Source organism: Petaurus breviceps, unplaced genomic scaffold (assembly GCF_028583685.1).
Source record: "Petaurus breviceps papuanus isolate PSGF00001 unplaced genomic scaffold, PetGlider_PUasm1.0 90919, whole genome shotgun sequence".
NCBI classification, from domain to species: Eukaryota; Metazoa; Chordata; class Mammalia; order Diprotodontia; family Petauridae; genus Petaurus; species Petaurus breviceps.
In genome coordinates, this window is record NW_027187378.1 from 8,555,576 (window position 1) to 8,567,834 (window position 12,259).

A 12,259-nucleotide genomic window follows, 5' to 3' on the forward strand; every position below is an offset into this window, starting at 1 on the left:
AAATTATAATCAGTTTTCAGATGATTAAAGCTATTTATGGCCATATGAAAAAATATTCTAACTCACTAATGAATGGAGAAGTTAAGACAATTCTGAGGTACTATCTCATACTTATTAGATTAGATAATGGTACAGAAAAGGTAAATCACAAATGTTGGAGGGGATGTGAGAAAAATGAGACATTAGCTTACTACTGTCAGAGTTGTGAATTGGCTAACCCATTCTATCAAGCAATGTGGAACTATGCCCAAAGGGCTAATAAAACCATGCATGCCCTTTGATGTAGCAATACTACTTCTAGGTCTGTACCCCAAAAGAGATTATAAAAAAAGAAAAGGACTTATTTGTACAAAAATATTTATCACAACTCTTTCTGGGGGTAAAGAATTAGAAATTGATGGGATGCACATCAACTAGGGAATGGCTGAACAAACTGGTATGTCATTTTGATGAAATGCTACTGTACTATAAGAAATGAAGAGCAGGATGCTCTCAGAAAAACATAGAAAGGCTTACATGGGTTGATGTAAAGTGAAATGTACTGGGTACAAAGTAACAGCAATATAGTAAGACAATCAACTGTGAATGACTTAGCTATCCTCAGCAATACAACAATCTATGAAACTTTGAAGGACTTGTGATGAAAAATGTTATCCACCCCCAGAGAAAGAAGTGATGGTGTCTGAATACAGACTGAAGCAACTTTTTTTTGTTTTTCACTTTATTTTTCTTGAGTCTTTTTTGGTCTACGTTTTCTTTTACAACATGACTATTATGAATATGTTCTGCATGACTACACATACATAACTTATACAGAATTTCTTGCCCTCTCAATGGGAGAAGCGGGGGTGGGAGGGAGTATAGAGATGAGGGAAGGAAGGGAAAGAACTTGGAACTCAAAGCTTTAAAAACAAATTTTATAAATTGTTTTTACATGTAACTGGGGAAAAATTAAATATTAAACAAATACAAAAAAAACTGGTCAGGCAAGGGGAAATTTGAAAACTATATAATTCTACTTTTATATTTTAATTATCTGAACTTGGATACTTGGATTTTTGCCATATAGATTTTTACAACTGCCTTCACAGTCATAGAGTATAACAATAAAATATGTTGAAAGAAAACAAAACACAATTATAATGTTCAACTGAAGCCATGTTAAGTGACTAATCAGATTTATTTCTACCTTCAAGTGATATAAGATTATTCCAGTACTCAGAAGGTCATCATCAATGCCAATCAGATGAGGCAGCTCAGAATCCAGAACCACTCCAATTCCTTCTTTCCTCAGGGCTAATGTTTGTTCCTAAAATGAGAAGGGAATTTTTTTTAAAAGGTTAAGTTTATTTGAAAGAAAAGTCAACTGAAAGAGAAAAGTCAACTGAAATGTTTAAAGGGAAAACTACATTCTTTAAATAGAGTGTTTAAATGCCTCAAGATTTACTTTTCATTAAAAACCAGGAAAGCATGGTGAAAGTGTGGTTATAAATTTCAATTAGAAATCCCATTGCATGCTGGAATTATTCATGATATTTATTTTCACATTCAACTCTAGAGATAAAATCTACTAAAGTTCCAGAGCTACTTAGGTCTAAATCCTTCAAGGCCTAGTTTAAATGCTATTTCCTCAACTAAACTTAGAATACACCAGATAAAAGTGATATCTCCCATCCCAGAAGGGAAATGATTCAGCAAGGTCACATAGCTGTCAGACATGAACTTAAGTCTTCTGATTCTACTTTCAGGGTAGTCTTTTTTTTTTTCTACTCTACTATCCTTTTAGCACAAGGGCTTGCATACAGTTTAGTCAATAAAACACTGCCAAATGATTACTCATCAATGATAAAATAAATATCACCTGTTTTTCTACCAGATCATGAAGTAACAGCAAGGGAAATCAAACAAGGAAGAGCTTGGAAAACCTACTCTGCTAGCCAGAAACGTGGGAATGGGGGCTCAGGGTGAAGAATATCATCAGAAGAATGCTGTTTTCCACCACATAGTGAAAAAGAAATGAAAAGTGTGGCTTTTTCATACATAAGTAGTTGCATATAAGTATATACTATAAGTAGTATATGTAGAGCTCATGACAAAGACTGCAAAATCAAAATAGCTTCTTTCAGACTTATAAGAAACTCCATTTGATGGTCAAAGGATATGAACAGGCAGTTTTCAGAGAAAGAAATTAAAGCTATCTATAAACACATGAAGAAATGATCTAATTCACTATTGATTAGAGAAATGCAAATCAAAACAACTCTGAGGTACCACATCTCACCAGTCAGATTGGCTAAGATGACAAAACAGGAAAATGACAAATGCTGGAGAGGATGTGGGCAAACTGGAACACTAATGCATTGTTGGTGGAGTTGTGAACTGATCCAGCCTTTCTGGAGGGCAATCTGGAATTATGCCCAAAGGGCTATAAATACTTTCATACCCTTTGATCCAGCAATACCACTCCTAGGGTTGTATCCCAAAGAGATCATAGAAATGGGAGAAAGACCCATATGTACAAAAATGTTTATAGCAGCTCTTTTTGTTGTGGCAAAGAATTGGAAATTAAGGGGGTGCCCATCAATTGGGGAATGGCTGAACAAGTTGTGGTATATGCATGTTATGGAATACTATTGCGCCATAAGAAACGGGGAGCAGGCGGTCTTCATATTTACCTGGAGAGGCTTAAAAGAACTGATGCTGAGTGAGAAGAGTAGAACCAGGAGGAATTTGTACACAATTACAGACACAATGTGTGTGATGACCAACTTTGATAGACTGGACTCTTCTCAACAATACAGGGATATAAGTCAATCCCAAAAGACGCATGATGGAGAGAAAAACGTACATCCAGAGAAAGAACTAGAAAGAACTAAATTTATATCCAGGTGGAAGCAAAATACCTGATCTTTTTCATTCTCTTATTTGATTTTATGTCCTCTTTACCATTTTTCATTCCAGCTGGTACAATCCATCCTTATAACCTGACCATTGTATAATGTGAAAGTATTTACAGATCCTATACTTGATAATAAGCCGCCATGGGGGGGGGGGGTTAGGGGAGGGAGGGGGACAAAATGTGAAATTCAAGGAATTGTGGAATTGGATCCTGTAAACTAAAAGGAAACAAACAAATTAATAAATTAAAGAATTAATGAAAAAAAATTTAAAAAAAGAGTCTATGCATTATGGTGAACTTTTAATAAACTTTGCTTTTCTTTGGCTGAAAAAAAAAAGAAACTCCATTTGATCATATAAAGTGTCTGTTTTAGGCTCTGATAAGTGTGCAGGAATTGTAAAGAAGAATTTTAGCCTTTTAGGAGGTAAGAATTGGTTCCTTAAACAACTTGAATAGATTATACAGTTTAGGCCATTAGATAGGTAACTAATATTACACAGTCTAGGGCAGGGTTTCTTAAACTGTGGGTCCCATAACTGAATGTGAGGGTCACAAAAAATTTGGCAACATTAAAAGTTGTCTAAACAATTAATTCAAAATCAAATGCAGAATGAATTCAAGGTATTTCATGTTGCCTTGCAAGACTTCAATGCAGCCTAGTTTCTGAACACACAACATGAGTGCTTTGTACTGCGCATGCAATCACCTTATGCAATGCCAACAAATGCTGCCAGAAATGCCTCAGTTCAGATTCAAGACTATCGTACGTTATGAATTACAGTGTTTTTTTTTTTTACTGTACATACAAAATTTCTTGCTCTTACAGAATCGTAACAGTTTAATTATGGAAAATAAAGACTTTTAATATTTTTCTACCATCAGTATGCAAGTATCAAATTAGTCTATCTTTGGACTGTTGTGTTAGAATGTTTGATTTTGGAAATTGCTGTTATCAGGCACAGCTAGGTGGTGCAGTGAAGAGAGCACCAGCCCTGGAGTAAGGAGGACCCGAATTCAAATCTGGCCTTAGACCTTTAACACTTACTAGCCATGTGACCTTGGGCAAGTCACTTAACCCCAATTGTCCCACCTTCCCCCTCCAAAAAGGCCAAAAAATTTTTTTAAAAAGGAAAGAAATTGTTGTTATCTCCTTTTATGGAAACATAAATGTTTAACTGTAGCAAGTAAAAACAAAAGTCCTTTAATAATATTCCTCCACCATCACTGCTTTATGTGTATGGAAATGTGAACATCAGTTTTTAAAAATTAAGTACAAATGTAATTTCATAAATTAAAGTTAGTATTTATTTGAGAAATTATTAGCAAAATTTATTTCTATTTCAGGATAAAAATATTTTTCAGTTATGAATAAGTGGCTAAATTTAGACAGAAGGAGTAAAAATACTGATGACAATGCAGCAGACTCTTCTCTACCAGGCTATAGTACACCTAAACTAACAAGAAAAAGAAAATATGTCAAATCATTCTTGCAATATAGATTTGCTTCTAATAATGATGGTGTGGAAAAACCTCTTTTCTTAATTGGTAATGAAGTCTTAGCTGTGGAGGGCATGAAACCAGCCAAACTAAAAAGGCATCTTAATACCAAGAATGTAGTGTACTGCAATAAACCAAAGGAATATTTTGAACAACTTTTAAAATCTTCAAAGAAAGAAAAATGTTTTGAGAAATTTGTTACTGTCAATGACAAGTATTTACTTGCAGCTTAAGAAACTTCTTATTTAATTGCAAAAACTAAAAAACCCTATATAATAGGAAAAGATCTTTTGTTCCCTGCTGTTATTAAAATTTTAGAAATAGTTCTATGGGGATGAAATTCATAAAATTCCTTTATTGATTGATACTATTTCCAAAATAATTTCTGAAATTAATAATTGCCATTTCTAGCAGTTTATTACCAGGCTTAAGGGCAGCCCAAAATTTGCAACTCAGTTAGATGAAACAACTGATATTTCTAACATGACACAGTTGTTTCTTTATGCAAGATATGTTTATAAAGGAAGCATACATGAAGAATAATTGTTTTGTCACCCTTTGGTGACACAAAAGGGGAAGATATACATCTTAGAGTTGATGATTTTTTCAAAAATGAAAGTTTACAGTGGAAAAGTTGCATTGGAGTCTGTACAGACAGCGCTGGAGCAATGATGGGCAAGGATGTTGGATTTGTAGCAAAAGTTAAAGCTGGTAGTAAAGAACATATCACTTTTACTCACTGTATGATCCATTGGGAGACACTCATGGCAAAATATATATATATACACATATGTAATGTAATACCAAAAGAAGGCAACTTCCCAGGTTCTAAATACCAGCATAGGTGCTCTCTATTTGTTCCAGGATCCATGGCCATTTAGATTGAGATTGTAAGGCCAAGGATCCTGGAGGGGTGGAATGTGATAGTAATGGAATGTGGAGATTCCCCTGTATTGGCTTGGTTTTCAAATTGATTGTATTAAAACCCAGAGTTTGTTAATCCCACCTGTGGGATGGGCTTGTTGATGTGAAAAGAAAGTCCTGAAGTGGGAGGAGCTGGTGATGTAGATTTGGAGAGATAAGAGAGAGGCGGAAGATCTTTTTGGAAGCAGTACCTCGTGGAGAGAGAGAGACTAAGAGAATTGCTGGTGGCTGCTTTGAATTGCCCTGGACTTTTGAGACCTGCCCCCTGAGCTGCCAAGGACTGAGGAGACATGGCTGTTTTGCTGGTACTTTGTCTGTCTGTTTTGATGTTGTTTTGCCAGATTTGTCCACTGGTGAAAGACTGTCCTTTTGTTGAAGAAGTCCTGGAACCTGGCTGTTCGCTAAGAAGCCCTGAGACTGTCCTGCAGACAGAGAGTGAATACTGTCCACTGGTGAGGGACAGTACTGTTGTTGCAGGGGTCTGGAGACTGTCCTGCAGACAGAGTGAATACTGTCCACTGGTGAAGGACAGTGCTGTTGTTGCAGGGGTCTGGGAGCCTTTCTGTTGGTTCAGAAGCCCTGAAGAAGGATTTTCTTGTTGTATGTTTACAGAAATCCTGGGAGAGGGCTTTGCTAATGTGTTCAGGGGTTCTAGGACTGTTCTACAGACAGAGGATGAATTCATGAAGGGACTGGCAATGTATCTTATGGCCTTGCTAAGCCTTGTCTCCCCAGGAACTAAGATTGCTGAGAATTTGCCTCGTGTCAAGATGAAGAAAAGACCTCCATTTGGGTATTAAGTGCTGTGTTTAAACTTGATGTAACTCTGGGGTAGATTCAATTGTGATCCAGGGGTGGGGAACTTTTGACCTTCTGTTTGAAAACTAATCTCCATTTGAGAAGAGGGGCTTTGTGGTGGACTTAATTAAGGTATAGCCTAGGGGTGGAGAAGTATTTAGAACAGAGACTTTGTGATTGATTGAATGATTGGAAGGTCCTGGGGTGGGGTAGTACTTGGAGATTATTTAATCACGCTTAGTAAATGCTGTACTTTGAATGATGTCATGTTTTGATCTTCTCTGTTCTTGGTTTGTCACTGAATAAAATAGAGAGCACCTATGCTGGTATTTTGAACCTGGGAAGTTGCCTTCTTTTGGTATTACATTACAACATATATATATATATATATATATATATATATATATATATATATATATATCACCAGAGTTAGATGTTGTGCTTTGCAATACAATCAAAATCACTAACTTCATCAAAAGCTGTGCCCTTAACAGTCATTTGTTTTCAAACCTTTGGAAAGACATGGACTCTGATTAAAAAAGCTTATTACTACACGCAGAGGTAAGGTCACTCTCAAGAGGGAGAGATTTGAACATTATTGAAAGATGAAGCTGCTATATTTTTGACTGAGCAGAAATTTGATTTTGTTAATTTTTTTCATAATGACTTAACGGCTTTCTAAACTGTTATTTGTTGGATATTTTCAAAATACTAATTAATTTTAAAATATCATTTCAAGGAAAAAAATGTAACATGTATTTTAAAAGATAAAGTCGAACATTTTACTAAAAAAGTTAATATACGGAAGAATGGGGTAGAAAATCATTCTTTAGAAAAGTTTACAGCCCACAGATGATTTTATAATTGAAAATAACCTTCCCAAAGATTTAATTGTAAGAGTTATAAGTGATCATCTGAAGTGCCTGGGGACACACTTTCAGAAATACTTCCCTTCAAATTTTGATTTTAAACAAATGAGTTGGGTTCATAAACCATACTCAAATGAAATTGAAAATCTCAAGTCATCTGCTATTAAAAGTTCAAGAAGAATTTGCCTCATTACCAAGTGACATAAGTTTAAACTTGAATTTCCTTTAAAAAATCATTAAATGAATTTTGGCTTGGGATTAGGACAGGATTTCCAACATTTTCCAAAATGGCCCTGAACATAACTTCTGCCATTTTGTACTATATATTTATGTGGAGTTCTCAGCATTGACAATTATAAAATCAAAATACATATATTTATTTTTGCCTCTCTACCAACACACTCAATGTGCATCCCTCTGCTGGTGTGTTCTGGGGTGCCCACTCCTCCTTCTGATGGGGTACCCATTTACAGGACAGTGAATGGCAGGCCTATGGGAGCAGTTTTGTTATTCACCTCCTGCCAGGCTGCACTCATCTAGACATGCCCAAGGAATTTCAGCATCCTCCAAGATCACTTAAGCCCTGAACTCACACCTCACCTGGGTCCCCTGCACAGAAGACCATGGCATCCCCCTGGAGAGAGACAGAGAACTCTTCTCAGAACTTCCATTTAAGGGGGGGAGCCCAGCCCAGCTCTCCCTTCATTTCCCATATAGCTACAGTCCTCTAAATTTCATCATCATGCCCCACCCTTACCCCTTTCAACTTCCTTTCAGGTGCAGTCTTCCCCCCATAGATTATAAGCACCATGAGAACATGAATTGGAGTTTTCTTTATTTTTCTTTTCTCCTTTCCTTTGCTATTCCCAGGGCTTAGTGCAGTGCCTAGCACATATTAGGCATGCTCATACTGTTATTTTGATAAAAGTGCTACTTGCTTTGCACTTACTGCAAAACATGGCTTAAAAGTGAACACTACAGTGAGAACTCAGGCTATATTTGAATACGATGGCCTCCTTGGAAAGGTGGTGGGTTCCCCAATCTTGGAGGTCTTCATACAGCCACTTAGCAGGTATATTATAGTGGAGATTCTTTTCATTCATGGGTTGGACTAAATACCTGCCAACATCCCTTCTACCTCAAATTCTATGCTTCTTTAATAATCCACAGAGTACTACTTATTTGAATCTAGGCTAGTATTCTCCTAGGGGACCCAACTTTTGATCTTGGGTTGAAAAGAGAAGAACAATCCACAGGTGGTAATACATGAAAAACTAAGAACATGACTAATAAAATTCATTTCAATGACAAATTGAATGATATAAAAATTTCAGAAATCCAGAAAGAAAACTAAAACAACATATTATATTGGAGTTCATAGTAGCCAAGACAAGAAAATGTGGAAATGGTTAAATATGTACAATTGACTTTAGGAATACGATCCTATCTTAGGATCACATATCTAAACCTGAGAAAACACCCTCTGAAGTCAGAGGACCTAGGTTCAAATTTCCCCACTAAGGGTTCCTACCTGTAAGACATTGGGCAAGTCACTTTTATTTCTTTCAATTATAAAACGAGTGAGATTAGATAACCTCTCAGTGTAAATCTATGATCCTAGTCCAATCTCTCATTTTACAGAAGTGCCCAACCTGAATAGGTCCTGTGGCTGACTGCCAGTCTAGTGCTCTTACCACTGAACTACACTGTCCCTGGAAAGCCAACCTTTTAAAAAATTCAGAGAAAACATAACTACAAGAAAGCCAGTAATAATCATATAAAATTATAGCCATTTTTATTCATAAATAAAATATTTTTCGTGAAAAACGGATGCAATTAGAATTAAAAGAGAAGTCAATAACTGAGGGGGGGAAACTTTGCATTAAATCTGACAAAATTTCATAAAGCTGAGATATATAAGAAGTTGATAAAAACATAACAAGAGCATATGCCCCAGTAATGATGATGAAGTATGTCTCCCACTTCTTGGCAAAGAAATGGCATACTAAAGATGCAAAATGAAACACACATATTCATGGATGACCAACACATTGATTTGTTTTACTTGACTATACTTAGGTATTACAAGGGGTGAGTTAGTGGATATATACCAAATATACCACGAAAAAAAAAAGATTAAAAAAAAGAAATTCAGAAATGTATACAAAAATATTAAATTTAATATAAACTCTAGAAATTGCATAACTGAAGCCCAGTTTCAAACAAAATCTTTTTGTGTGTGTTTTGTATGCTAGAATGCCTTGGTTCACTGAAAATTGTTAAATTCAAGTTAAAAAAATTTTTTTAGGGAGGCCAGGTAGTACAGTGAGTAACAGCACCGGCTCCAGTGTCAGGATTTCTTGGGGATCAAATCTGGGCTCAGATACTCAGCACCACACCCAGAAATAACTGGCCGTGTAACCTTGAGCAAGTTACTTAACCCCAATTGTTTTAAAAAAAAATTTTTAAGTAACTGTAACAACCTCCCTTCTCCCCAAGTTCTAACAGGAGAAAATGTCTACAAAAGAAAATGTCTTTTGAGTAAAAGAAAGCAAAATTCTAACTAGATAATCACAAATGATCCCAATAAGAAAAAAAGGTCCTAGAGACATCTAAAGAGAATAATGTATCTTTACAAACTGCTCCAAAGAAGTCAGATTTTAAAAGGATAAAAAAATAAGTAAAGGATACATGCAACCAAAGAAAAATACAAAAAGCTAGATCAAATGCAACAATATTTCTAAAGCTCTTAGCTTAGTGTCTATGGAACTGTAAGAACAGTGTTTAAAAGGCCTCTAAAATGAACAGCAATATGGGGAAAATGCTAAGGATTCAAGGATTAAATCTGGATATTTATCAAACTACTTGGGCATAAATAACAAGGTCTGTCCTGGGCAAGAAACAAAGGGGATGGAGTGTACCGGGGGGAAACCACAAGTAATATGTAAGGAAGTCTATTACATTTTTTTCAGACGGTTCTTTTTATTAAGAATTCTCTAGTTCTGCCCTCGGAAGTAGCACAGAATGAGTCTATTTCATCTTCCACATGACAGTCCCTCAAATATTTGAAGACAATCACCATATTTTCCCCAAGTCTTCTCTTCCCCAAGGTAAATATACTACTGCTTTAGCCGTGGTTTCCAGATGCCTCATGGTCTCATTCACCCTCCTCTGAACCCACTCTAGCTTTATAATGTTTACACAGACTGCTGGTGGTTAGGATTTTCCACCTACATTCTCATATTGTACTTGGAGAACTAATTTTTTTAAGCTACATTCAATCCTTTACATTTATTTCAGTTAACTAGACTCAGACAATTCCATACTGCATCTCTTCTCTGCCTGGTTTCAACTCCATGGAATAAGATGTTCCCACTTGGTGTCCCATCGCCCCCCTTTCCTGGCTCCTTTTGCACCCTGCCTTCCTCCTTTAGATTCTAAGCTCCTTGAGGGCAGAGACCGTCTTTCTTTTAATTAATTGTATTCCCAGTGCTTAGCGTAGTGCCTGGCACACAGTAGACACTTAATATTTACTGCATTGGATTTAAATGTTTTTCTTCTTACATTCATTTTCTCATTCTGGCCTCTCAGGTTCCTTTATAGATCCTGGTTCTATCATCCAACATGATCCCTCCCAACACTATATCATCTTCAAATTTGATAATTATGCCTGACACCATTTCTAATCTCTCTGTCCCTCACAAATGTAGAGCATTTTGTAGCTTAAGAAATGTTGATATAAAAGAAAAAGAAGAAATGTTGATATAGTTCATCTGACCTTCATAAGAGTGAGAGACAATGTAGTAAAAAGGAAAGGGTGCTGGAGTTGGAGTCAGGTGAGAATTTGGTTCAAATCCTAATCGTGGACACTGCCTAATTATCCTACCATGGGCAAGTCACTTCACTTTTTTCTAGCCTAGTTTTGTTTTGTTTTTTTTTCTGTGAAATGGGCACAATATGATCTGTAGTACCATATCATAGGGCAGTGGTGAGGAATGTTTGTACTCTGTAAAGTTTTTATCTTAATCATTATTATTACAACCATGTGGAAGGGGCAAAGGAGGCGTATCATCTCTATTTTACGTATGACAACTATAGCCAAGACCACTGTATTTTGCCACATTATCACTGAACCCTGTTTTTATTTTGTTTTTAGCCCAAAAATTGATTTGTAACTTTTCATCACATAATCATCACATGGTATAACTGTTCTCATCCAGCTACTTAAAAGATAAACAGAACAGCAATGTAATCACCAGTGGCATGTGGATATGCAGTTCTCTCTCACCCACTGTGAGTCCTGAGCCTAGAATTCTCAGTGCCCTCGCATTGTCAGTATATTTCCAAAAGCCAACTTGACTTGCGCAGTTTATTTAGAGAGCCGTAGTACTAATGGTATTGTCATTCAACCCAATGAAGAGCCACAGGCACAAGGGCAGCTGGCAGCGGGTGAAGCTGCCAAGAGTAGGTCATGTGATATGGTAGGACCTGCATCTTCCCAGTTTTAACATGTATTCACAAGTATTCTGTATATCCTAATATTGCATGAAAGACAGTTTAGTATGATTTTTAAGCAATAATAGCACAATTTTAAAAATCTCCACATAATGGTCACATTCTACTTTTTTGCAAAAATTTGGCATAAAATCTGTGAAGATTATGTGGTGAAATATAGTAGTTAAGTGATTTTTTTTAAATCATTTTTTTCTTGCTTTTTTGGAGGGCAGTTGGGGTTAAGTAACTTGCCCAAGGTTACACGGCTAGTATTTTTGTGTGGGTGTTAAGTGTCTGAGGCTGGAACCAAACTTGGGTCCTCCTGACTCTGGGGCCAGTGCTTTATTCACTACACCACCTAGCCGCCCCATTAAGTGATTTTTTTCAAAGGCATATTTGTAAGTGAAATGGAAGATTAAAAAGTCCACATGTTCTGACTCCCCATCCACTGGTTTTTCTACTATACTATATATTGCCGCTTTTCATTTACCATTAAGTGGCACAGTGGATAGAGTGGTGGGTTTTGAGTCAGGAAGACTTGAATTCTAATCCAGTCTTAGACACTAGCTATGTGGCCCTGGACAAGTCACATAATCTGTCTGTCTTGCTTTACCTTAATTGTTAAACGGCGATAATACTACCTACTTTCCAGGGCTGCTGTGAAGCTCAAATGAGATACCATTTGCAAAGCACAGTGCCCGGCACATAATAAGCCCTTAATAATGCTTGCTTCCTTCCTTTCTTCCTAGTTTGTTTCTGAATTTCAAAAAATTCATTT

At 36.4% G+C, this 12,259-nt stretch overlaps 1 protein-coding gene across 10 annotated transcripts in view; it reads right to left on the reverse strand.

Moving 5' to 3' along the window:
• KIF16B (kinesin family member 16B) overlaps positions 1-12,259 on the reverse strand; it is a 401,835-nt gene that overhangs the window by 219,226 nt on the left and 170,350 nt on the right. For all 10 annotated transcript variants that reach the window (XM_069075448.1, XM_069075446.1, XM_069075444.1 and 7 more), the window contains exon 13: positions 1,190-1,309. In XM_069075448.1, coding sequence (XP_068931549.1) covers positions 1,190-1,309 — 120 coding nt within the window. The remainder of the gene's footprint in view (positions 1-1,189; positions 1,310-12,259) is intronic.